Source organism: Theobroma cacao, chromosome 3, assembly GCF_000208745.1.
Source record: "Theobroma cacao cultivar B97-61/B2 chromosome 3, Criollo_cocoa_genome_V2, whole genome shotgun sequence".
Classification (NCBI taxonomy): Eukaryota; Viridiplantae; Streptophyta; class Magnoliopsida; order Malvales; family Malvaceae; genus Theobroma; species Theobroma cacao.
In genome coordinates this window covers 1,742,609-1,770,495 of record NC_030852.1, presented here as the reverse complement: position 1 = coordinate 1,770,495, position 27,887 = coordinate 1,742,609, and the positions used below count along the sequence as shown (strand labels likewise).

At 32.6% G+C, this 27,887-nt stretch overlaps 2 protein-coding genes across 3 annotated transcripts; both read right to left on the bottom strand.

The window, feature by feature from the left end:
• Positions 774–11,815, bottom strand: LOC18604055. 2 transcript variants are annotated; one of them, XM_018118120.1, is made up of 15 exons: positions 11,426–11,815; positions 9,580–10,136; positions 8,982–9,072; positions 8,738–8,822; positions 8,443–8,527; positions 6,787–6,856; positions 6,113–6,182; positions 4,582–4,627; positions 4,188–4,437; positions 3,906–4,111; positions 3,733–3,807; positions 2,219–2,288; positions 1,916–1,996; positions 1,292–1,371; positions 774–1,171 (listed from the first exon to the last, which is right to left on the bottom strand). In XM_018118120.1, exons 3-15 carry the CDS (start codon positions 9,048–9,050, stop codon positions 1,093–1,095), a joined length of 1,266 nt encoding a protein of 421 aa, XP_017973609.1. In that variant the 5' UTR covers positions 9,051–9,072; positions 9,580–10,136; positions 11,426–11,815; the 3' UTR covers positions 774–1,092. The 2 variants fall into 2 exon arrangements, with proteins under 2 accessions (XP_017973609.1, XP_007036429.2); XM_007036367.2 differs by lacking the exon at positions 9,580–10,136 and having other exon boundaries at positions 11,426–11,814.
• On the bottom strand, positions 17,481–25,486 carry LOC18604054 (DNA mismatch repair protein MSH2). Its single transcript, XM_018118396.1, has 13 exons — positions 25,269–25,486; positions 25,103–25,152; positions 24,846–24,878; positions 23,095–24,168; positions 22,238–22,792; positions 22,054–22,164; positions 21,870–21,959; positions 21,711–21,782; positions 21,454–21,564; positions 20,725–20,851; positions 19,480–19,682; positions 18,944–19,096; positions 17,481–18,046 (listed from the first exon to the last, which is right to left on the bottom strand). The coding sequence occupies exons 1-13, from the start codon at positions 25,315–25,317 to the stop codon at positions 17,846–17,848; spliced, it is 2,829 nt and encodes a 942-aa protein (XP_017973885.1). The 5' UTR covers positions 25,318–25,486; the 3' UTR covers positions 17,481–17,845.

Genomic DNA, 27,887 nt, shown 5'->3' with positions numbered 1-27,887 from the left:
TGTTCTTGGCCTTTTCTGCCACCACTCAACAACCCTCAAACTCTCTTGGTTCTTCACTTAAATAATCCTAAAAGTTTTTTATCAGTTGACTACTATTTTTTTGAAATACCTTTCAAAGATTATACATTGAATGGTATTCAATTTACAGTAATAAAAAATATTTAACTTGACACTAGTTTAGTAAGGTCATTTTTGGTATATTCTCTGTGATTGAATTACTTTCCATCATGTTTAAATTAATTTCTATGTTTGCAACTGTTTATCCATTGAGTTATTTGCTTCTAAAATTAAATTGATACTACCATATGAAACTGCAATAAATGAAAGGGTTTTCTTTAGGAAGAAACTAATTATAAATACCCAATCGCATAACAGAATGGTTAATAAATAGTAAAATTGTTGTCTGGTTACATTCATTAAGCAATTAAGCTATTAGGTGATATTTTCATATTGTAAGTTGTTAAGGATTATTGTGAACAATATTTTTCAATCATCATAATAATATTTTGTTGAAGTAATGAGATAGTATGCTTGGGATTTTTTCTTTTAAATTTGTATCTTAAATTTTCTTGAATATTAAATATTTTGAATTTTATGTTAAACTTTTCTTAAAATATTTGTATTTTTAATGGTGCTTATTTACTATAAAAGCCCAAGAAAACAAATTTTCTAACCCATTGTTTAACTGCTTGCAAAAAGCCACTAGCACAAGAACCAACAAAAGGAATAAAATGAATATACCAGGGAGTAGAACTAACAGTGCAGTTTTAAAGTAAAAGAAAAAAAGGATTGAAACATGTCATTCTGTACTGTCAATGCCAGCTAACAAGCAAGCAAAATGTTACAAACCCATGTCACAAGATCATATCTATGATGAAATTATATTTACATTTTCTAAAGTTAAAAAAATAAGAGGAAAAATCTTGTTGCAATTATAGCATGTGCATTCCTATATTTCTATACTAGCTTATGTCAATTCAAACAGGTAACACTCTCCATTGTGAAAACTTTATAAAAACATCTGACCTGTCTAAAGTTATTTGATCTTCACCTCACACTCCCATTTAAACAGAAAAGTTGCCAAGTTAGAAGTTAAACATCATATACAGGTAAACGTTCCTCGATGCAGACACGACAGATTGGGCATTTCCTACACTTCTCGCAGCAGGTACTGATAAGCACAACATCAAACGATAAAAGAAAATGTAAAAATTAAGGTGCAAAAAGGATAAAACTCCATTTGGATACATGCTGAAAACACAATGGCATCAAAAGAATGGCCATATTATACCTGCAAAGAATACGATGCCTACAGGGGAGCAAAACCACACTAATTTCTCTCTCAAAGCAAACCCTACATAAGACTTTCTCCTGTACAACACATCAAGAACATACACAAATCAGCAGTGCAGAAAAGAACATATCTCAGTCCGGTTTCATTAGGCTTACAATGCAGAATTTGACAATTAACACAAGCATCATCATCCACAATATTGACAATGTTAGAACCTCCCTAACATTACCAACCTAACCAAGCAAAGTTAAGAAATATTATAGCGTGTTCTTATAATCAAATGACAGAAAAATCGCTGGCATCTTTAACACACACACACACACACACACACACACACACACACACATATATATATATATATAGAAGAGAGAGAGAGAGAGAANCACACACACACACACACACACACACACACACACACATATATATATATATATAGAAAGAGAGAGAGAGAGAGAGAGAAACAAGCCTGGAAGAACAAGGAGATTTCAAGCATTTGTACTTTCAAATACCAATGGACATCTCTATAATGAAATATGACTAAATATAGCCACTGAAAACACAGAACTTACTGAATTAACTATTTCACACTACAAAGCCACATAGGTAAAGTTGAATTATTACATTTTGAAGTCTTTCATACTCCTGCTGGCTGAATTTTGTTATTTCTGTTTGCTCACCCAGAGCTGCCTGAAGCCTCCATACCTGAGATGAAATAAACTATATTAAAATATGCACCGGCAGAAGCAGAAACTCTAAAATTGATGGACATTCTGGTATATCACACTACAACAATTTCAAAAGTATAACTCTAACATCACATGAAAGAGAAGAGAAACATGTCACGAAATATGGTACAAAGTACAAGCACAGAGATACAGAAACCCAGTTAAAAACAGAAAGGAGTTGTATGCGAACTATAATCACCTCCTCAGCTAAATCCTTTTTAGGCATTTTCTTAACTATCTCAGGTGGATAACCAGAGAAGGTATTATACCTGCATGGAGCAGTCAAATGAAGAGGTTAGAGAAAAACATAGTGAGAATGCCTAACGAGTAATCAGATTCTATGATTAGTTAAAAGTGGGATAAAACATTAACATCATTGAAAACCACTAATATGAATTTTGCCATGCCATGAATTTCCGTCATCAGCACCATTCTCTTACACTCTTTTCTTAAGTTTTTCGTTTCTTTAAATCATAACCATGTTTTACAACTTCCACCACCCCCCCAAAAAATAACAAAATCAAATAAAACCCAAATGAACAACCTATGCAGTTCCTTCCTTTGCGTCATCTTTCAGTCCTCAATAAAGGTGCAAAATTCACTCATATAGTAACACCCCCCCCCCCCCTCAAAAAAAAAATTGTTGAATCAAACCGAGATGTTTGAAGCAATTTGGTTTGGTTTGGTTTTTATTCAATTGGGTTCAGCAATGTCAAAAAGACCAGAGACTTTGAATCAACTTCAGACATTGCTATTGAAACACGAATTTGTTCAACAACTGAATTGAAAATAGCAATAATTAAATGCTTATTCTATTTTGTTAAGATTTAAAATTGCTTCTTAAGTCCAGATAGGTAATCAGATAAAAAATCTTTAACCATTTTAAAAGCTCGAAAAACAAATAATTATACCTAGTATCGGTTCTATTCGATTTTATTTGATTTTGACTTTTGTTAATAAAAACCCAAATTAATCCAATCAAAGAGAATTGAAGTTATTACTAACTTAAACGCATTCTCCATCTTTAATAAGATTCAAAAATGCATTTTTAAACCCCATAGGCAAAAATAAAGTCTTCACAAAGTCAAAGGCCTTTCAAAAACCCAAAATCTGATTAAGATAGCCGGGAAAATTCAATTTAGTCTACTACGTGTTTGAGATGGTTTTCAATTTCTAAATCTGAGCTGAACACTTCAATCTTATTCAACTTTATCAAAACCAAACTCAAATATACTCCTAAGTCCTACCCATACCAGCACCTATTTGACCATGTTAAAATGGTTTGATAAATGGATAACCACTTTAAGGGAGCATAAAGAGTTTGGATACGAGTTGATAAAAGTCTTAACCAAAAAAAAGTCCTTTTACATATAGCCATGCATTACCTTGCAATCCTGGCTTTGAAAATCTTGAGTAATGACATTCTTAACTCATATGGAGTAAAATAAAATATTGATAAGTGATATGGTAACTATTCACCTAAGCAGTTACTCTACATCTATCAAATTTCAGCTGTCCATCTTTCTTTAAAGAGATATCTCAAAAGTTTTATCCTCTTTCCTTTTTTAAACACCAAAAATCTCACATTTTCTGTGCTCCATTTTTATTGTTTACGATAGTTTTAGTATTTTTCAGCATTAAAGAAATTAACATCAATATAATCAAACTTTTTATTATCTGTTAAAGATGGAAAGAAAATAAAACTATACTAACCCAGAAACCCCATCATGGTAAAGTCGGGCCTGTTCCTCTCTACTTCCTTCATCAATTGACCACCAACCCAATAACCTGATTTTAGACAGACAGAATTAGCTGTGTCAATTCATGAACTGCACAATCTAGCCCAATAAAAATTTCTGCCAATTTGAAAACCAAATAGTCAGTACCTAGAGCCATGGTGCAAGAATCCCAAGCAATCATGAGCTCTTGATGAAAATCTGAAGTATAATCCTGTGCCAGCCCCACTCCGTAGTAAAAGTACAATTTTCTCTATTAACCTTGATGCAGAAAATAGTACAGCAGCACCGTGCAATAGGAAAAGAGGAGAGAACAAAATTGGAAGTGGTATATGTCTAGCACCAGCAGGTGTTCCCTGAAATTGGTAACAACCAAAGATTTGTCAATAAACATATCCCAACCATAGCCAAGACCACCAATAATGCACATACCTCTAAACGCATGCAGAGGAGGACTTGAAAACCAATTATTGGAATTTTCATAATGTGGCCACCAATGTCTTGCACGCCACAGATTGTATCCTGCTGCTGATCTTCCTCTGGAGTAACTACTAATCCACCGTTCCAGTCAAGATATCTGATAGTTGTGTTAGATGGACCAGCTTCTCTTGCAGGGGAGTTTCTATGAATTAGTGGATTAGACCACTTTGTACAGACCAGAAAAGCAAAGCTCTCAGCAATACTGCATGAAAAAATGTGTTAGCATTCACCACCTTTTTCTATATCACCCAAGTTCAAGCAGACTATCACGGTGCTATTTCCAGGAACCACTGGTAAATAATACTCAAAAAACAAATCAATGAAATTAAAAGCAGTGAAGCTGTACCCAAAATTTATAAACAAGTCCCACCAGCCAAGAGCACCTACATCACCTGCAATATTCGTAGAGGAATAGCTCAAACAGTAATCACTGAAAAGAAATTTTAACCGAAAAAAAATAAGTTAGATCAATCAATTTATGGCGTCAAAACATGCTGCAAACTTTAAGTCTAGTAACAAATTTTTTAATGGTCATTAAAAAAATATTAGAGGAAAAAAAAGGGAATCAAAACACCTATGTACTTAGATTAATCCAATTATGGGGCTTAAGAAGTGATGCAGACTCCGGAACACAATTCCAGTACCTAACTTTCCAGATTTTCTGTGTGCGTGGTCACAAGTGCAAGCACAAAGCAGCATGCACATGAGCACATGCATGTGTGTGATAAGAGAGATAAGATGTACAAAAGTAGATTTTTCAACATAAATCTGAAATAAGCCAACCACGAACATACTAAAATATGCAGATTGCCCAAGAAAACAGGATGCACTATATGAATCCCTTTGTGTTTGACCACATAATTTAAAGCAAAATACATACTATTTCTATTTTCCTCGTAGGACCTTCCTACCTCCCCCCACACCCTCCCTCATTCTTTCACTCTCTCATGAAGGCCAAATCTTCATAGCTTTTTTGAAAATTAAAGAAAGGCAGCAGTTCTGGCTAGAGAAACATCTCAATAAAAATAATAATTGCAAATCAAGGATCAGTACACAGGGAAGAACACCATTCTATATGGATGGTATGCTTTATCATTTTATTGATATGATACAGAGCCAACTACCCCGTGCCAACGCTGCCTTAATAGGATATTTAGGGATGGTGATTTGATAAAGACGCCACTCTAAATACTTGACCTATTACAGTTAATACTGACAACCAAAGACCTTTATCATTGCACCACGTGATTATTCATTTGCTTATGCACCAATAAACAAATACAATAATTTTAAATGCTAGGGAATCACCAGTCACACTAACCCTAGTGACAGAGACATCAAAAACTTCAAAAGATAATAACAATAATAATGGACTAAATGACTCCTGTGACAACACCACATACAAGCTTTACATGAAAATATCAAGATTAACAGCTTCTGGATCTGCAAAACACAAAAATGATCTCATGTAACAATTGCCTTACAGCACTTAGAACTTCGTTTGGTCTCAAGCAAGAATACACTGTCCAACCTATGAAGAGTACAGACATTCAAGCTTCTGAAATCTCCAGGACTAAAATGCTGTTAATTTTTGTTCTCTATTATATAAAATTACAAACTACACAGTTCACTCCAGTTTATCAAGTAGCATTCGTAAGCCACATGCTTTACCAATCCATATACCTTTAAAGTATCAGAAAATGGAACTTCGTAATTTATCACTATGCCTGTACAAGAGTGATATGTTTCACTGGAATGATATAGATAACAGGATCAAGAAACTAGAACATAAAGCTTATGTAGACAACAATATTATGCCTCAGTTTGTGTGCTACTCCTCATAATTGTAGCAAAGTTAAGGGGAGTTAAGAAATTACCACATAACTTCAGAAGAGTGAAGACTGTAGCAGCAACAAAGAAGACCATAGAAATTGCAACCCAGAAGTGCTACAAATCATCAAGAGGGAGCTTATTATAGTCAATTTTATATTATTTGACAGGCTTACATCCCAAATAACAGAAAATATTTTATCTAAAACCAAGTTTCTCAATAACGCTCAACATGTTTACCATGACACCTAACTCAAAATAGTTGCCATACATCAAAACAATCATATGCTTATTCTAACTCTTGGTTTCTTGGAGACATGAAGAATAAAAACAATACAAAGCACTAAAGGGCTATATCTAGTCTTATCCATAAATTCATACACTCAATTCATTTATAACCATTTTAGCATTCCGCATAATAGCCTTTTATAGTTTTTCTTGATTGTCTGCATGATATATTAATGAAAACAAGGAGAAAATAACTAAAAAATGATGAAGTAGAATAACAGTGCTATTTGATTCATTTTCCTCAATGACAAAGCTTAGATCTGAATCCTATGAGTAAGTAGAAAGTTCTTAAGGTTAAAACCCACAAGATCAAATATTTGAATAGAATCTTCATATTTTGAATCTGCATTATCGTAGAGTACTTAATATGTAATTCGGTAAAAAATATGATATAAACTGGATTGCCAAATTTGCTAAGTTCAATTAAACTTACAGGTAGTGTCTCCCATATTGCTTCATCACTAATGCTTTCATCATCTCCTGGCATCAGAGCCCTGCACATTCTGAGGAAGAAAATGACATCCATCACTACGATGAAAGCATAAGGGCTAATTAGGTTCAGAGAAAACTGAATTACCAGGAACAAGGGAAGAAAAGATGTGCTTAAAATTTTAATCATTTAATACTGAAGCTAATTATCCTAATCCAAATTTCTAGTACGCAGCTCTATGCTAAGAAGCATAACTAAGAGAAGGAGAAAATAGCATATCTAATATCAACCAAAATATTTCCACAGCACATACCTAAAACATTACCTGCTCCATTTGCACTCCCTTGTTACCAAAAAGGCAAAAAGATTATAATTTCCATAAAATATGAAGTACTTAGCTATTGTTCGTTTAAAACAGAAATCATGAAGCCACCAGAAACCCATAGTTGTTTAGCTTTTAATTGTTTTCTAAAAAATAATGCTCTCAGTCTAGCAGGGACTGCCACAAACAACTCAGTTCAGCTGGCTTCATCCCCTATCGATCGTTTTATACTAACTTTTTTTTCCTTAGTTAAAAGTAAAACCAGGTAACGACAAAGAATGATGAAAGCTGAGATGCCTAATATAAACAGTCAAATGGTTAATCTTCTTTCTTATATAACTCTCAGGAAAATTATCAACCATTCATTGCTATTACTAGCTAGTTTCTAGCTTGGCTATCATACTCCTAGGCAAACTAACAAGATAAAGTCTGTCAGATGTTATGAATGAAGCAAATTCTTTTTCTCTAATATGAATCTATATACTTTTATACATAGTTTATTTTCTTCAAAAAGTTTACATAAGAAGTCTCCATCTTGCCTAAGGCTTTTTCCCTTTCAAAGCTGCAGACTAATTGAGCTAATGCAATAGTTCATTTTCTTTACTTTGAAAAGTTTATAGTAGAAGTCGCCATCTTGCATGCCCAAGGCCTTTTGCCTAAGCTACTGACTAAATGAGCTAATGCAATAAAGAGGAGGGCCACATGACACAGCATTTTAGCAGCCCACTTAATGCCATGATTTTTATACATAATAAGGTAAAAAAGTGAATGCAGAATGCAGATATTTGCCTATGTCGTATGATATGATAATGCTATCCTTCTCAGCCTTTGACATTTGTCATCAATCCCTGAATAAAACCAAATAGTTATACAATAAAGACTTGTAATCCAAGTCTTCCCTTCTTAACATACAATCGAGTTTTGACATAAACAAGTCTAAAAACACTGAGAATGCCATTAAATATTGTTTTTCCATGAGTGAGTGAAGCCACATATTGGTTAAATCCTAAATGCCCAAATCAACCCTTGATGAGGACAGACCACATTCCACAATCACAGATTGGTACCAATCTACTACAAGTTCAGCAATAGAGAACACTTGGAATTAGCATACAAAGATGCTGAGGTCAACTGATTCCCTACATCAATTTATCAGAGCCTTATATAGTTCCATAATAATGATAAGAAAATGCATGAGAAAGAGTTAACGAGCAATAATCTTCAGTTAAGTGAGTAAAGGCATGAACTAGAATTGAGATCTCTCTGATGATGGGACTAGTGCATGATTTTAACAGACTAAGAATGAAAAGTTCAATAAATCTTTTAAATTAAAGTACCTGAAATTGTCAATTAAAATAATTATTTCAAACGCCAACAACGGAAGAAAGATAATCTTCAAGTTTACAGCAGGAAAACCGTGAACTGTAACAAAAGAATCAATGATGTTGGTGAACAAACCCCATCAAAGAAGAATGGAAACACTGTAATAATTTAAAGTTTTACTTCACCTATGACAACAGAACTCAAATTTGACATATTGATCATAGAAATAAATTAACCTTACTAAGAGAGATAATAAACATTCAAACCCCAGTAACATGAAAAAAAGAAAAGAAAGTGTTGGCTCCATACCATATACACTCTCAAGATATATACAAAGAAGCAGCTCAAATGCTATAAGTAGTGGTGTCGCAACAATGGTATGACATGGTGCCCACTATCCAAGCCAAAAAAAAAAAGAAAAACCAATAGTTATGATCATAAAACTTGATTACGAATTTGAAACTTTCACATCCAGAAGAACCCAATAGAGAATTTATGGTTAATCAAAGTTTTATTCAAGTAACATGAAGGTCATAGTAATGGACTGACATACCTGACGATTATGGGGGACTGAAGGAGCAGGTAATGAAAATCTTCCACGCACAACAACTCCATGAAACATCCAAAGTGGAAAAAATATTATCCTGCAATCCAAAGCCATTACATAAAGCAACTAAAACCTAAAATCAATAAAGAAGTCGATACAAAAAGACATAAAAACCATATGCCTAAGATCACTGGGATGTCATATTTCTCAGCATTTAAATCAAAACAACAGCAAATCAATCTACATATTCAAACAACTTATGTTTCCCTCCCTTCAAACGAAAAAACACAACTTGAAGAAAATGGATCTATTTTACTCATGAAAATTTTAGCTCTTTACTCTTCAAGAGAAAAAAGGTAATGCAGAATAGATCCAAAACATTAAAAAGTGGAAAGAAAAGAAAGATTGAAGAAAAAAAAGCTTTGAGAAAACTTAAAACATTCTGCTGAACAGACAAGATTTTTAGCAGAATATGACAACCCTCAGCATTTCAGATTTTATTTGAGGAGGTGGCCACCATGTGATTCTATTACTCTTTCAACAGCAATAAAATCCAATACCACATAAAACCTACAGCTTTATATTCAAACAGCAAGAATCTCACTTCTTCAAGCTCTTCTTTGAATGGAAAAAAACCACCTAGCATCTCCAACACCCCCAGCCTTGAAGTCCTCATCATCTACATGCACAGTGATGGTCAAGTCCAACTAGCTCTCACAACTGGACCGTCCTTCTATCTGATATCCACTCCATCAGAGCACAAACTCACTAATCCATCTCACCACCACCCACATCATATCCCTGGCACCCCCATATTCCTAGATTTCTTTCTCTATTGTCCAATCACAACAAAGATGCCCTCTTGAGCCATGAATTCCCAAATATGTTAATAAGTTTGAAGAAAACCCAATAATACTGAATGTCAAATCATTTTTCAACAGTTAAAATTAAAAAGCTTGAATAAACAACTTATGAAGTTTACATGATTGAATTTGGATGGAATGGATACAATATTGAATTTCTTATAATCTAGTTCTCTACATAGAAAATATGAGAGGAAGAACAGCTGCTTTTCTCCTTTGCTTGGATGATTAGTTGTTTGACATTCCTGAATTTTGTAAACTTCACTCTCCTTTCTGATTTTGGAAGCAGTTTGAGCAACTGACATTCAAAACCGGGCCATATGAAATAAATTAGTCATTTAACTTTGAGATTTCAACAAGATCCTAACATGAACTTCAAACCATATTTGAGGAATAAAGAAAAGCCCTCCTGTCACACCTGAAGAGTGAGGATTTTTCTATTTAAAATATTGCTATTTGGAAGCTAATGGGTCCAACAAAAAAATGCAAGCAGGTGCATGTCAGCCATTTTCTTCATTTATAGTATGATAAAGTATCTGGTCATGCTATCCAATAAGTACTAAAAGACCAGCTGGTGTAAAAACTGGAAATGTTTTCCTGCTATCTAACTTATTACATCGCACAGCTGAATGTCACCAAGAAAGTTCATAACAATATTCCTATTTTCCAATAATATGAAATTTCACTTCTCAGTCTTGTCCCATAGTTTGTTTTCACCACTTTTTTATTTCCAAAAGAACTTCTTCACTCATTCTTCATTCTCACACAAAAACATTTAGAGGGTGGAGGAAATCCGTACTTCCTTCATCCTTGTGGTCCACAGGCTTTTCCTTTTCTCAAAGCGTCAAAGAACATCCATAGTACAAGTCCCTTTCTGCTAAACAAATAGTGATAGATAAAATGAGCTTCAGGCAACTGTAAGTTTCCTTTGAAAATGAACCGTAACTGTGTCCAGCAACTCCACTGAAAAACGATCCCAAAACTGTTCTAAGTTAATTTTCTAGCACTTGTTTCCAAGTTTTATTGCTTTGGTTTTCAACGTGAAGCTTTAATTCCTTTGCTCCTTTGCTGTATGCTAAAGGTTTGCCATTAATTTCAGCTCTAATAACATAACAATATCAATCCAATGCACCCAAATACATATTGTAAAAGAAAACTTCATATTCTTCAAAAATAATATTGATTGCAAAAACATTCATTTATCAAAACTATAGCACAAATCCATCAATTTTTAGTCACCAAAAAATCATTTCCGGTGACAATATTTTCCCTGTCTACTGAACTTGTAGAAGGAATAAACTTTGCAAGCAAAAACATATTCTCTCCTCAAAAATATTAAAATTTAAAAAAAAATAAAGCTTTATCCTCAGCAACATCAAGCGCTTCCTAAATAATCACCAAAACTTCCATTAATCCACACAGAACCCCAAAAAAAAAAGTAAATACGACCTTTAATTTTAAAAAGAAAAACGTTCAATTTCAGCAGCGAATTCAAGCAAAATCAAATAGAAACCCAAACATGAAAAAACGAATAAAACAAATTTACATATGAGCAAGAGAGAGAGAGAGAGAGAGAAATGAACCGACCACCAAGAGTAAGAAACGACATGATCCAGCTTAAGCAGGAGCAAAAGCGTGAAACAGAAAAGAAGGCTATGCGCTACCAAAGCCTGCACCGACTTCAACACTCTTCTCCAACTCATCTTCTTCTTCTTCAAATTTCCAAAACAACAAACTCGGATTAACTCATACACAGAAGAAAGCAGAGCCCTAAATTTTCACTGAAACAGCCTTCCCTTCCCCTCCTCCTCCTCCTCCTCCTTTTCTTCCTGTAGATTCTCTTTGAGTTTTAACTAATTGGAATCTTTAGTTGTGAGGGAAAAGGAAAAGATTTTCTCTTCGGAGATTTCAGTGGGCGCCAATAACCCATTCACTACCTCCCCTTTCCTTCCTTTTCTTTTCCTCTCTCTCTCTCTCTTTTTCTCTCTCTCTCTCTCTCTTACGTTTTGGATTTTTCTTTTTTTATTTCCGATTAATGAATAAAAAACAAAACGCATTTACTCCCAATCCTTCTGTTCTCTTCTTCTCATCTTCGCTTTGACGCCAGAGCTACGCACCAATATCAGACTGTTAATTTTTTAATTACCAAAATACCCTTAAACACGTACAAATACATTAATTTTAAATCGATAATATTTTGATAATTTTATTGAATAAAATTAACAACTTAACTCTCTCAAGAATAATAATTATTCATAAAATGTTAATTAAAAATAAAAGAAAATCATAAGATGTTATGTAAAAAATATTTGAAATGGATGAAATTTACTCTGAATTACCGAACTTTATTAACAAGAATAAAATGAACAATTTCCTTTTGGTTTATCATTATTGAAACTTATAATATTACCTAAAATGTTTTACTTCACAAATTCAATAATCTAAATCATTATAAAAATAAAATGTCTTTTTTTTGTATTATTTTATTAGTGACCTTCCTTGTTAGTAACAAAGTTCTTATTTAATACTAAAGAAAAACTTTAATAATTAAATTTTTTTTTTTAATATATTTTTTGTGCTTCCTCTGGTCTACTACCTTTCTTTTGTCTTCATATTAACCTTTTTCTTCCTAAGAATGTCACCTATTCTGTTTTTAATCCCTTTGTGAAAAGTACAAGATTAACTTTGACTAAATTTATTTAAAATAATGATTAATTGATAAAGAATGTGCGGTCCAACATGTCTCAATCAATTCATACCGACAAGCATTATCAAATATTCGTGGATAGCTTAGCAAATTACAATTAAAAATTAAGTATAAAAATAGATAGCATCAACATCGTATTCCTAAAAATATCATACTTTAATACTTTATAATATACGAAAAATTTTAAGAGAAAATAGGACAATCATATCTTAGATCCTTTTTTTCTTAAAAGAGATAATCATCTAGGTCATAATTAAATTATTTATAACAAAGTTTTATTTTATTTGAAAAAAAGACATAATATTTTAAATATTTTTTATATTGTTAAAAAATAAATATTTTTTATTATTTTATTATATTCAATTAATTTTTTATATTTTTATTTTGAATCATATGGACTTTTATAATTAACGTTTAACTCATTGACAATAGTCAAAATATTATTAATCATTTTTATATCACGTGATGTTATTATAAAGAATAAAAATGTCACATGGTCATATGAATATGTTATATCATCATTCATTATGATATATTAATATATCGCATTAATATCACGTGACATTACATAATAAAATATATTATGACCAATAATAGTATGTCAATTATTAATTTTAAAGTCTTAGTTAATTGAAAATAAAAATATAAAAATTTAATTAAATATAATATAAAAATAAAATTTTATTTAAATTTTTTTTCCTTCTCAAAATCAAACTTTTTTGTAAGAGAAAATTGTGATAAATGACCTTTCTTGATAAAGACATTTTAAAAGTAACTATCAAAATAAATTTAATTATTTTTAGCTATATTTAGTCATGACTTGACGAAAATACACTTTAAACTATTTCAAATAAATTAAACCATTCATCACAATTTCTCCTCATTTATTATCATTTGTGCTTCGGATTTCTCTCTCACCATCCCAGTATCTCAAATTTTATCGATTTATCTGTTTGGCATTTATCTGCTATGCTTTCGATTTCTCTCTATTATTTTCAAATTTCTCTTTCTTACGCTTTCAACACACCAAGCAATAGTTTTGACGTGCTTTGGTGGGTGGCTGTTTGGAAAATTTAATTTTTAAGTATTTTAGATAAAACTAAAACGGTAGAAATAATCACAAATGTATGAAATAGCTTTTAATTGAACCAATTTAGGACCTACATACTAATAAACTCAAAATTTTGAAATTTATAAATTTAGGTTTTCAAATATTTTTTTTTATTTTTAGTCAAAGTAGGTGTTTTAGATAAAAAAAATATTTTGTATTTTAATTTATGAAAACATATTAGAAACACTTTAATCTGTACCAAATTATCAAAAAAATAAAAAAAAAGTTTAGAGGATTTAAAGTTTTGGTTCGTAAGTAACAATAACATTTTTGGCATTAAAGTGTAACAAAATGTTTTTTAATATGTCGTGTAACAATAATATTTTTTCAATATGGGGTGTAACAATAATATATTTTTTTCAACATGAGGTGTAACAACCTTTTTTAACCATGACGTGTAATATATTTTTGTACATGCCGTGAAACAATAATATTTTTTTCAACATGGCGTGTAACAACCTAACCATAACTTGTAATAGGTTTTTGTATATGACGTATAACAAGCTAATTATAACTTGTCACAGGTTTTTATACATGACTTGTCACATATTTTTGTACATGGTGTGTAACAAGCTAACCATGACTTGTCACATATTTTTGTGCATAACGTATAACACGTTAACCATGGCTTGTCACAGGTTTTTGTACATGACGTGTAACATCATAGAGTGTAACTTCATTAAAGGTTATTTTGTCTAATTTGACTAAAAATAATTAAAATTATAAAAAATATTATTTTTAAAAATATTTTATCTTTAAGAACTATTTTTTAAAATATCATTTCTTATAATTTTAAAAAATTATCAAACAGTCAAGGACGGTCCAAAAGAAAGGAAAAGTAGTACTACTTTCACAAACCTGTAGAAAAATAGATTCGGAAGCCACGGTTATCAAAAGCTAAAGTGTCTTAATCACCGTTGATCAATCCTTTCTTAATTAATTAACAAGATTAATTTACACGCGTACAAACGACACGTATTTACGAAAATACCCCATCGAAACGAAAATCCCGGAAACGACACGTTGGAAAAGTGACGTGTCGTTGTTTGTTTCGGTTATTATAGTTGCGTTTTGGTGACAAAACAAAAAAGCATCCGCTGACAGGTCGAGTCAAGGTGGTGTTTTAGGAAGGTGCAATGGGGTTGCAGCAGCTGTCTTTCCTGGATCATGTGGCGTGATGGGAGTGGTTATTTATAGTTAAAAATGGCAGGTGTGTCAGGAGAGTTAGATTCTTGTCGGGTGTCGTAAAATCCAAAGCCCGACAGAGGGATTTTTATCAGTAGGTAAAGCAATTACTTTACATTTTTCTTTCCTTTTTTGGTGGAATAGCTTTTCTTTTTTTTTCCTCAATAAACATTTTACACCAACATTTTTTTGTACAAAAAATATATTTAATTTATATAAATAAAACATAAATAATATGTATAATTAACAAAAAATAGCATATAAATAGTAAAAAAATTAATAAAACATAATCTCTGTTTTTGGTCAATGAGCGAATCATAACTTTATCTCATATAAATTAATATATATTTAATAAAAATTTTAAAATGATGAGTTTTATGTCATTTTATAATGTGTAAAATATATAGTAAATATAAATTTGAAGAAAATAATATTTTATTTTTGGATGTAAAAGAGGGCATTTGAGACAACTTAGGTTCTATTTGATAAAATAATATATTTATAAAATTGTTTGATATGCTACTTAAAAACAAGTACTAAATAAGCTTTTCGTTGAATGTCTTATTAAATAAATATATGAATTTATTAGGATTTACATTAAAAAAATAAAAAAAAAAGAGAGAAAAGAGTGCAAAATTAATGTAATTAAATACTTAAAATTTTCAATAGTTTTTAATTAAAAATGTTATAATAAGTAATTTTTCCCGCCAAAAAAACACAATCACTCCATTTGGCAATCAAGGATTGGCTATCAAAAGCCATTGGGACCCAATACTTATTATTATCAACATATTATCTGATTTGATTTTTAATCTTCCGAATCATTGCATCAGCTGTATTTGTCCTGTTTAACAAAAATATCATGATCACTAATTTCAGTTTGTAGTATCTGATTTGATTTTTAATCTTCTGAATCATTGCATCAGCTGTATTTGTCCTGTTTAACAAAAATATCATCATCACTAATTTCAGTTTGTAGTTATCATTTGACGTAAGGTATTTTCATGCTCTTTTCATGATTTTGGCATTTTCTGCATTTCTCTCCTGATTTTCTTCTTATATTACTATTTTTTAATAATTGTTTTAATGGGTATGCATATCAATATGCAATGAATTTGTATATTTTCAATTAAAAAAATACTACTAAGTTCAAAAAAAAAAATTCAATCGAAATAATTGACGGGCGAGGATTATATTTTTATCTTTTTACATAAAATATCGTTGATGGTTGTATATCGAAATTTTTTTAAATATAATTAAAAAAAATTAATAATAAACTGTCTAGATAATATATTTAATTAAATAAAAACTTAAAAATAAATTGTAAAAGTTTAAAAAGGAATAATTTGTAAACATTATATATTATCTATGGAGGAATCATATGTTCTGATTATTTTTTTCTTTTTTGTTTCATAAGCTTCCAAGAAGATATTAAGCATTGGCTAATGGACAAAAATAATAAAGAAGAAGAACAATTGCCTATATTCCAAACACTTTTTGTCTAGATATTCAAAAATGTCTGTGCATTTGGAGTTTTTTTTTTTTAATGAAATGTACACAGAAGATTGGGATGTTGAGAAAAAGATTAATGGACGGATTTACTAATTTTAATTTTATTTAAAAATAATAAGAAGAAATTTAGAAAAATGAAATAGGCTGAACTTTTCTCATTAAATTGAACTGACTTAACCTATTTCATTAATTAAATTTTATTAATTAAGCAATTTTAACCAATTTTTGCATTACTACTAAAAGTTTATTTTAGATAAGAAAACAATAATAAGAAATTTAAAAAGTGAAATACATCGAACCTTTCTTGTTAAGTTGAATCGATTTAACCAATCTCTTTAATTAAATTAATTAAATTTTATTAATTAAGTCAATTTTTTTTCTTAAACTTGAAAGAAAAAAGATTCAAATCATGCTTTTTAAAAAGAGAAATTATATACCAATTAATAAGTTAATTATCCAAATACATTAAGTCAGTTTTAATTAAAGACAAAAAAAAAAAATTCTTTCTCAATGGCAAACTAAAGAATAGATGCAAGGCCCCACACCTGAGAACATGAGACATGTTAGTTTACTTTAAAAGTTATGTTTTGAGAGTCTTCTTCTCTCAAAACTATACCTTAGATCATTTATAAAAGGATCTTATGACGAGTGGACCGCATGTCCGGACGAGGGGTAGGGACCGGACCGGGTTGGTTCTATCCTCTACGTACCACGCAGATAATATGTTCAGACAGCCCGTTGAATTGCTAGTTCATTTGGTCCAACACATTGTTGTTGAACTTGAACCCTGTTTGGTCAAAAATGGATCCAAACTCGACAATTTGGCAGTTAAATCGAGTAAGACTTGATCGAAGTCATTCCAAAGTTTTTTTTTTATTTTATAACTCATTCAAATTTCATATAATTAATGAGATTTAAACTTCTTTTAATCAAAAAATATAAATACATCAAAAATAAACTTTATTTATATTTCTCGTGATTTCAATTTTTTTATCATATCATTAGTGATTTTTTCCCTTATATTTCAATTAACATCAAGTCGATCGGGTATGCAAAATTGATATTTATAATTAAGCACCATGTTTGGTTTTTTGATACTAATCTTAATTCAAAGGGAAGCCAAAGAGAAGGGAATATATGATCCACTAAAATTCAATGCAAGCCAGGGATTCTACATCTCTTAATTCCCCAATTTAAACCTAGGTAAGAAACTACTATTTACATCAAGAGGCACCCCATCACCTCTACAAAAAAGGAAGGGAAGAGAGATAAATAACAGAAACCCCGGTACTCAGGCTAAGGTCAGATATGCCACCCCGGAAAGAAGACAGCAGGGCTTCTGCTGCTGCTTCCGGTGCCAGTGTTAAAGTTTCTGTTTGTACAAAAATGGGAAAGGAGTGCTTGACACAAAGCCATTTCACAATAAACCATTAGAAACATTAACTTCACTTGTGGTTTTGCGGGCGAAGAGGGTACCTTGAGTTGGGGGTAACTAAAGGAATTGCCGGAGCCAGTTACAGTTTACTGCATCCTTTTCTAAGTCACCCCTTAGCTTGTTTACTTGTTGCAGAGCCTGCTTCAGGTCCATAGACTCTAATGGCAAATCAGCAAAGTCCTTCAAGAACTTGTGAGCCTTTGCAGCACCTCTAGACATGTCAATAGGATCACACTCTCGCTTCCTTTTAGAACCTTCCTGTAAATCGTAATTATTAGAATCCAATAACATATTCCAAGCAACTAGTCTTCCAGATGAAAGATGGCATTCATTTGCACCAAAGTTCCTCTTCAAAAGTATATGCAAAGCAGATGAGAGGAAACTATTTCTAGAATGAATGCTAAACTTTACAAAACAGTAAAAGAAGACAGCTATACAACTCATGAAAACTGTGATGTTATAGTGAGTGAAAAATTTTTGGTTCAATCACACGTTATCATTCGGGACTTTGTGTCAACTGTCAACTTGCACTCTGGATTGTTAATTTGAAGTGTTTAAGCAATGAGAAAAGTGGCAACAGGCACCTACTCTCCTAGGTAAATGATAATTTCCTTATCTTCTAAATTACCCTGTAGTTTGCCAACACATTGTATCTATCAGCAAAATATTGGCATGATTTGCAGTCGATTGTTATCTTCTTGAGCTATAACATGTGATACAAACAGCAGTGAATATCATTTCTAAGATCACTTCAATATCAGACAACTCTTATATGACAGTATACGCACATCACATTTGGAGTGAAAGGATGGTGCACTTGAGCGCGCATGCACTATCATGGAAACAGTTTCAGCAACTCAAGTGGCATAACATTAGTCCTGACAATTCTAGTAATGTAACTATTATCAATGCTATTAATTAATTAAAGGGAGGCATCTAAGACAAGAAAGCTAAAGTTGATCGATCAAAAGAAAAAAGAGAATTATATAAAAAAAAAAGGGAAGCTGGAGTTGAAGCAGCTAACTAGCTTAGACCACAGTTGAAGCAGGAAAATCAGCTAAACGAAGGGTTTGCATGATCAGAACCAGATTGAAGGCAGATTATAGCCCTGTGACAAGTATTATAACAAAATAAATAAATACATAATGGCCGAACCTCTTGTCTAGCATCACTGGAAATGATTGAAGTTGGCGAGAAATCTTCCAATTCAGCAGCCTTTTCTCTTGCAAGGGATATAACACTTTCAGGAAAGTTGGCAAATTCTGCTACATGGATACCAAAACTTTGATCACAGGCACCTGGCTCAACCTGGTCATGTGTAGGAGTATAAGTGATTGTCTTCTGCTAAATGAAAATACACACCACAAAAGGCACCAATAATAGAACAAGCTTTAGTAGATTAATTTTGGAAATGATTATGTTATTTGCCTCCAAATAATGAATTTGGCTAATCCTGCATTGCTAAAATGATAAATTGACCCCAAGCTAATTATTATGTGCTTGCCCTAAATACAAGCATTAGCCTGCTCAGCACTCTGGCCATGCCTAACGTCAAGAGATTTATGGGGCAGGAAGTATAGGACCCTGGAAAGGACTTGACCAGAATCAAAAGAAGCAACATTTACCCAACCATTTCTGGTGGGTTTCATGATCCCATGGAAGGCCTCATAACTATCAATCTGTTAACCCACCTTGTACAGCATTGTCAATTTGCGACTTGATGAGTCAATGTGAGCACTAACATGATAGTTTGCCACACCAACAATCTGTTTTGCCTGTGGCTCATCATTGACATTTTCATGAGCTAATGCAGTCAGTTCATGGAAGTGGGTAGCGAACAAAGTAGGTGCTTTGATCACTTCAACAATATGCTCGCATATGGCCCATGCTAAACCTGTGAATTAGGAATGAAGTCACAAAAAACAGATGACCATGGTGACAATAATATACAATCTGCAACTAAAACTGACAACACAATATACAGAAACTTGTGATATGCATGTGATGCATGCACACATGTCAAATGTGCAAAGGGGAAAAGGAATGGAAACTTTAAGGAAGTGGTATATTCACAGGAGATATTGTTTGGACAATGCTTTAATTACGTCTTCATCCGACATTCTAACTATACAATTGTTTTTCTCCTTAACCATATCAATTGTGAATGTACCACTTTCAAGTAACTAATTGAATCTTTGCAGCTAACAACGAGAATCGAATATAAGAATGCAGACACATTTTATTCAGAAAATGATGATTGCATCAAAATACACACGTTAGTCATGCAAAAGTTTGACAGATTTTATGGGAACCCAGGTCTTAGTTGAAGAAAGACCAGAAAGGCATTACCCAGTTCAATGTGTTCCAATCAGGCTAAATAGATTAGGCATGCTTCCTAAGCTTAGGTGAACATTGGTGTGAGTAAGAATGAATTGGCTAAAGTCATCATTTGATGGAAAACCCTCTGCAGTCCAGTAGCATAACCATGGTACCACATAGACAATGGTGGGAATCAAGGATCCAGTTCACATCACCATGAGGGTTGCCAAAAAAGATAAACAAATTAGGGTGGGGTGGGGGGTCCAGTGGAAAAAGAGCTTGAATGGCAGTTATTGATGTGTTTCTACTGGGTAAAGGACTCAGACCTGCATCTCTTATAACTAACACAGAATGACTTTCACATTCATCAACTATATTTTGAGACGTCTACTATCAAAATGTTACATGGGCCAACTAAAATCCTCACCCATAACTACATTCATTTATCCAACATACAAGGCAACATAACACAGTTCCGCACGAAGGTTAAGCAGAAGAAGGCTACCCCATCTTATTGTCAGCTCTACATGCAAAATTTGGGGTCAAAGACAGGAAAGAATACAAGATGGACAGACGGAGCAGAAATTGTTAGAATAATGTTCAAGAAGGAAACTAACCAAATCCATCATAGGTTGATGTTCCTCGCCCCAACTCATCAATGATTATCAATGACTTGTCAGTAGCTCCTTTCAATATTGATGCAGTTTCAAGCATTTCTTGCATAAAGGTAGAAACTCCACGTAGCTACACAAGAAGAAAAATATTGTTTAACCACATCCTATATCCTTCTCCTCATGGATCTCAAGAAATATATTCTGCTGACAGAAAAAATGAATTTGCCTTATTGATTGATTGCAATATGTAATCAAGATACAATACCCTATTGAATTAAAATTTCTTTTTTGAAATAATTGCATCAACATTTGAGAACATTTAAAAGAAAGCAGAAAATGAAAACATATATAATTGTCCAAACTCAACTACAACTTGCATACACAATGCTCAAAGATTTGGCTGGAATGACTAGAAACAATCAATAACTTGAGAGATTAGGTGTATGTTGTGTATGAGCAGGGGGGGCATGCTTATGAGCAAAAGTGAGCTATTCCCAACACTTAAAGCTTCCAATCTTTGCAACTGTTTCAGCAGGAAAACTTTACAATGGATGAAATAATAATTCTTAAAGAAGGGAACAGGGAGTATAAAATGCAGAGGGTTTACATGAAAAAGAAAACACAATACTGATGAAGAAAGCATTTACCAAGCAAGTCATAGCAGACTCAGTTGGTTATGCCAAGTTTATCCAAAAACGTTTAAACTTTAAAATTATGTGCCATGTAACTTACTTGGCAGTCACCAGCACCAACACGGGCAAAAATGCAGTCTCGGACAGAAATGCTAGCTTTTTCACAAGGAACAAAAGAACCTACTTGTGCCATCAGAATGTTGACACCAACCTGTTCAACCAAAATAGATACAATGCAATGAAATTTTTTATAAACAGATCCAATGGTGACATCTGGCATATGGAGCAGAAAGTCACTGCTTATTTAATTAGATAAATTTGAATGAGAACTATGTAACTGTATCATTAAATTAGCACCTGCCGGATGAATGTTGATTTTCCACCCATATTAGGCCCAGTGATGATCTGGAACCAGCTCTTTCCTCTTACCTGTATCATATGAAAAACAAAGAGCAATGAGTCACTTCAATTTGAAGAAGCCAGAAGCTTCTGGTCCTGGATCACAAGAATACTCACAAGTCTACAATCATTTGGTATAAAATTCACCCAGTCTTGCGCCTCCACACAGGGATGTCTACTTCCTTCTAATACAATATCTCCTACATCCTGTTATATCATGAAAATAACCATAACGTAAAGCAGTGGACCTTATTAAACAAGAAATACAAAATATCAATGCAAGAAAGTAGTGAATATATACCGCTGGAGTAATTTCAGGTCTTGTGTATGGGGTAGGGCAACTAGAAGCTAAATCAGCAAAACTAAGCAAGACATCCAATTCGGAGAGCAACCCAGCTAAGGGCTCAAACACCTGCAGCATGAAACATCTCAATAAAAGTTCTAAAAGGCGAAAGAAGCAACAAGGTACAAGAAAGCACAAATACCTCAGAGAAAGTTGCTGTAGTTTGAACCACTCGGTTGACTAGTTCTTTTTGACAGTTCTTATACTCCTCAAGTATCTTTTGGTACTGGTCCCCCAACTTTTTAAGCTTTGTGCTAGTGAATTTTACTCCATCCTTTCGAGTTTCAAGAATAATAAATTGGGTGGAGAGCTTTTTTCTTACTTTTGGCTCTTCTTTCTTTGTAATTCTGAAAACATGTCCAAACTGTGTGCCCTTATCTAACTTTAATGCCTTGTCTACTGGCAGATCAAGATCAATAGCAGTTTGTTTATGTAAGTTGTGTATTTGGAGCTCTAGTGACTCCTGCTCATTTTTTAGTGCAGCTAGGGCATCATCATAACTAGGTGAAATCATGTATTCCCCATTTTCAAGTTGATCTAGGTCGACAGAAGTTTCAACAAGAGAAATGAACTTGTTCAAATGATCGTCGTCAGTGAAGAGCTCAAAAGGATCCAAATATCTTTCCTTGATCAAGGATGAAAACTGTCCATCATATTTTTCCAGGGCACTTTTAATGTAGGGAATTCTTATACTTGACTGCATCCAGAAACATGAAACAAGGTTAAAATGGATGAAGGTGCAAATAAAAGATAAAAAGATACACCTACAGACTGGTGTAACTCTAGTTTATGACTCTGCACACAAACAAGTAAGAATAAAGAAAATGATGTAAGCTCTCCTCTAAAGTACTGCAAGACAAAATTCTAAAATTAGTGCCAAAAATGCACATAAGAAGTTAAGTTACAGCTCATAACCCTTTACCAAATCATAAGGTGTGGAGAACACTAAAAATTATTTCACAAAACATAAATCAGCAAGATCTTAGGATTTTAATGCACCTGATAAAGTTTTACAACATGCTGCAAACCAGCTCTTGTCTTTTCAATATTGCGCATAAGTCGCTCAATATCTGAAATTCTTTTCAGATGCTGCCTCAAAGCTTGGCGAAGCTCGGTATCCTCCACAAAAGCTTGTACCAAATCTAGCCTTGAGTTTATCTCACTTACATCTAACAAAGGCTGTTTTAGCCACATATGAAGCAACCGCTTACCCATCCCAGCGGTACAGGTTCTATTCATAAGACCAAACAAACTAAAATTTTTGTTTGCATCAGTTCTGCTTTCTAGGACATTCAATGCCCTCATAGCAGCAGAATCTAATCTCATGTAGCTGCCAAGATTGTATCTCCGGATGCTATAATTTCCATAATTGCCTTCATCTGCCAGTAGTTCTGCATAAGATAGTAAGGCTCCTAAAGCAGCAGGTGCAAATTCAAATCCAGAAACCAAGTCTCGAACTGGTTCAATGGAACCTTTGATTAGTCTGCCAAGATCCTGAACCAGATCCCTTGCTTTAAACTCAGTTTTCTTTCTCTCAGTTACCATAACACCACATCTGGTCAAAGCATCATTGAGAGTTCTACATTCACTGGCTTTTCCACTCTCTATGGGCAAAAGGCATTCCTTGCAACCGAGAGCAACCAAAGCCGACTCTGTATTTGTAAAGTGACTATCATCAAGAAATTCAGCCAATCCAAGTACCCTCTTCGTTAAATCAACATAACTGAACCCAATAGTGCACCCATTTTCACGGAAGTTAGGAAGCAATGCAACAACAACAGGTGTGTCCTGCATCTCATTGTTGGCAAACAGAACATCTTCAAAACTGCCCAGATTCCCAGGACTGCCACTTTTCATTAACCTCCAATGGGAGCCACTGCCTTCATAGAGCTCCAGAGTGTGGTCTGTTCTCTCCAGGAGAAGATCACGAGCAATTGTTTCAAACATGTTTTTACTAACAGTTACACTTGAAAGGCCATCAGAGCCGCTACCCAGTTGCCGGAGAGCAGTAGTAGTGCGGTAATATGTCTTTGCAATAAAGGTTGCATTTTCACCATGAGCAGTATAATAATCCTGTATATTTACCAAAAGATTGTTTGGGAAAATGGTGCATGAAAGGAAAAAAAGTTTAAATGTAGCATTCCGAACAGAATGATTTTATAAAAGTTTCATAAGCGTACATATATAAGAATGCCTGAATGTCTAGTTTGCTTGTATATTTTCACAGGCACGATCGCACATTTTCACATTCTGACTGACATGAAAGTTGAAAATGATAGACGAGCAGAATGGAAAGGTACATATAAAATCCAAGAAACAAGTATGTTCAGGAATAGAGCATTGGAAATAGCAACTTTAGCATAACATAAATGACTTTGAAAAATATTTCCCAGCAACCAATCCTGCTAGGTTCAACTCTCAAAAATGTTATCTTCTTTTTTCCAAATTTCGGATAATATATATATCATATAAAAGAAGAAGAAAAAACTTACATAAAGTAATAGTTATACGCACACCATATTTTTAGGAGTTACGTTCTATTCCTTCTATAAACAAAAAAAAAAAAAAATAGAAAGTTTTGATTTCAAAGACAACCCAACTGACATTTCTTAATGATGGGGGCAAAACAAGCACCCATTATAGAAAAAAAGCCTTTAAAAGTTATAATCATAATTGAAGTGAAGACAGCATAACAATTTACAATCAATAAAGATAATAACAATAAATAGAATCCAAAAGCCTGAACTAACCCGGCGATCAAAAAACCGAACTGCCCTTGCATCCTGTAAAGAAAGAGGTCAAAATAATTTTTTTTTTAAAAAAAGTAAAGATCAACTTTAATTTTACAAACTATTTTAATGTAGCATTCCCCCCCTTCCTTCTTTTTTTTTTTTTTTTTGTTTCATTACATAATTAACCAATAAACACTACCCAAAAAAAAACCCAAAATTTCTACCTTAAATTCCAAAAAGAAAAACGAGAGAGAAATACAGAAAAGAGGGCTTACATTGGGTAGGGTTTTGAAGAAAGAGAGAAACCCTTGAGCCTGCTTAGCATCTTTTAACAATTACCCAAACAAAAACAAAGGTAAACAAACAAATTTCATTATCAATCACCCAAAAAGAATCAAAGCATTTTCTCTAAAGAAAAATAAAAAGGAGTGATTGGGGTACCTAGTTTGAGCTCTGGAAGCTTGTTTCGTTCATCAAAATTTTCATCCATTTCTGAGACAACTCACAGAAAAAAGCCTTCTTTTCACCTTCTAAGCCAAAAAAGAAAACTAAAAGTGAAACCTTTTCGATTCTGTAGAAATAAAAAACCCAAAATCAAGCGCTTTTTCCCTCTTTTTTCTCTATGGCGGGAAAGGGTTTGGCGGGGTTTTAGGAAGGGGGCGCGTCTTCGCCACTCTCTTGGTAACTCCTCAACTTTCTTGGGTTCAATTCGGGTCAAGCTGACCCGACCTGATTTCCTTCTCTCTGGGCCCAAAGTCCTATCCTGGACTGATATTAAGAGGTATGCTGGGCCTCATATAACCCAAACAACCCTTTATTTGATTTGAAAAGCACAAAACTTTGAAGAATTAATTATTAAATTGCTTGTACCAATATGTTGTATAAATCCATTTATGGAATTAAAAATCTGTCAGGGTCAATTTATAGAATAATAATTTTTTTTATAAAAATACTAATTTAATATGTATTAATATTAAAAGTTAAATATAAATATAGAGATGTATCTTTTCTATGCAAAATACAATGATTCAATTCACAACAAAAACTAATTAAATATCAACATCATATTTTGTTTACATCGAGAACACCCACTTTGCAAACTTTTGTAAGTTCATCTACTAAATCATTCGCATGGAGGCTAAAGTACTTGTTAGAGAAATCATTGGTTATATTTGTATACGAGAGATGAAGACAAACTCCAAAGTTGAAGAAAATGAAAGGAAGAGAGCTGCTGCTGCTTCTTCTTCTTTCTTCTTTTTTCCGACAAGTGGAATATATTAATTAAGGTCCACTTAACCATGAAAGCAACACAATGTTTTGGCAGATCTGTTCCGAATCTGCAGCAAACTTCATCAAGACATTTTTCCATGTCTATTGGGAGATTTCTAGGTAAATGATTTTGTGCTGGTCTTTGTCATGTCCAAAGTTAATCTTATGCTGTGTGTTGTGTTTTTCCTGCTAAAGGTTGGGAATATTTGGTGGTGTACTTTCTTTTCATCCAAACATTCGATCTTCGATCTTGGTGGTATATATTTGAAAAGTATATTTGGATGTTGATTGCAGGAAAGATTACATAAATATTAAACCGAGTCTATCATAGTATTACAACTTTCACTCCTAAAAACAACATGAATCCATTTAAAGAAAAAAAAAATTCTAAAAACAACCTGTAGATTGTGTGTGTTGTCTAATCATGCTCACACAGCATAAGATTGAAGAAACTAATGTATAAATATCAAACTGAATCTAACGTTGTATTCCAAATCAAGACTCGCATAAGTGTTACAACCTTCACTTTCATAAAAATATGAATTTATCTAAGAAAAATCCTGAAAACAACTCGTAGATTAGGTATTTGTCTAATCCCACTCATATAGTATGAGATCCACCCAATGTACATGTACCTTCTTACTCAAGAGAAATGGATTTGAATCTCTCATCCTTATATGTCAATATAAAATAATAAAAGAATTAAATCGATTAATAAGAACAAAATTTTGTTTCAAAAAAAAAAGGAAGAGAAATTTGCATAAGTAAATACGACAAATAAGCATTGCTAATGATGCAAAAGATAAGAAAGTAGAGAATATAAAAGAATTGAAAAGGAAAGGAACAAAAGAAGAATATAGAAGAAAGGTTTGGGTTAATATATTCATATTCCCCATTATAAGCCACTCAATATTATAGATTTCGCACATGCATGTACAATTGATATATAGTTGGGAATATATTGTTAAATGATAAAATAAAAATTTAATTGCAAATTTATTAATGTACATTCATGTAAAGATAATCAAGCTAATTTCAATGGAAGTAAATCAATACTTGAAATTTGGAATTTGTTTTTCTTTTCATAATTATAATTATATATATATAGCATTTTCAGTGTTTCACTTTCCATCAAAATCCCCCAACCGTACGTCCTCCCTTTGAATGTCCTTTTAAGATTTTCTCTGAAAGATACTCTTATTCAGACACCAAATACATAATACGTCATTTAATGCATTTAGCATTATTTGTATTCTCAAAACCAAATAAAAAAAAATTAATTATTTTATATACGGATGATAAAATTTTCATAAATGGATTTATAAAGTTCCCGATAATTCGATAATATTAGCACATGTTAACAAACTCTAATCCACATTTATGTAATTATTATTTAATTTTTATATATAAATACATTTTTTAAAGAAATCAACAAAATAAATTCGTTCCTAAAGTTTTAAAATTTTATCATTAATATGTAAACTTTGCTTTTTTATGAAATTTCTTGTGAAATTTTTACGCACTTTTTTTTTTTTCCATTGGATGGAAATTGGAGATAATTAATTAATAGAATTGGAAACAAATATAAAATTGGGCTCATGATTTCGTAAGAACAGTACCTGGAACTGCAACCCAGAAATCAATAACCTTTCGTACTGAAAATTGTCTGAACCAACAAATCAAAAGTTCCTTTCGGTTTTTGAATTTAAAGAATCTATTGATGGAATCAGGACTTTGGCTTCACATTTTTCAGCATTAAATTGTTCTTATATTAACCTTTCATGATACCAT

Coding starts and splice junctions, on each gene's coding strand:
- LOC18604055 (XM_007036367.2), bottom strand. CDS start 11,541: ATGAGTTGGAGAAGAGTGTTGAAGTCGGTGCAGGCTTTGGTAGCGCAT. Junction 6,857..8,442: donor ATTTTAATTGACAATTTCAG/GTACTTTAATTT, acceptor TTTCTTCCTCAG/AATGTGCAGGGCTCTGATGC. Junction 2,289..3,732: donor TACCATGATGGGGTTTCTGG/GTTAGTATAGTT, acceptor TGCTCCATGCAG/GTATAATACCTTCTCTGGTT.
- LOC18604054 (XM_018118396.1), bottom strand. CDS start 25,317: ATGGATGAAAATTTTGATGAACGAAACAAGCTTCCAGAGCTCAAACTA. Junction 22,793..23,094: donor ATGTTGTAAAACTTTATCAG/GTGCATTAAAAT, acceptor TTCTGGATGCAG/TCAAGTATAAGAATTCCCTA. Junction 20,852..21,453: donor TTGGTGCTGGTGACTGCCAA/GTAAGTTACATG, acceptor CTTCTTGTGTAG/CTACGTGGAGTTTCTACCTT.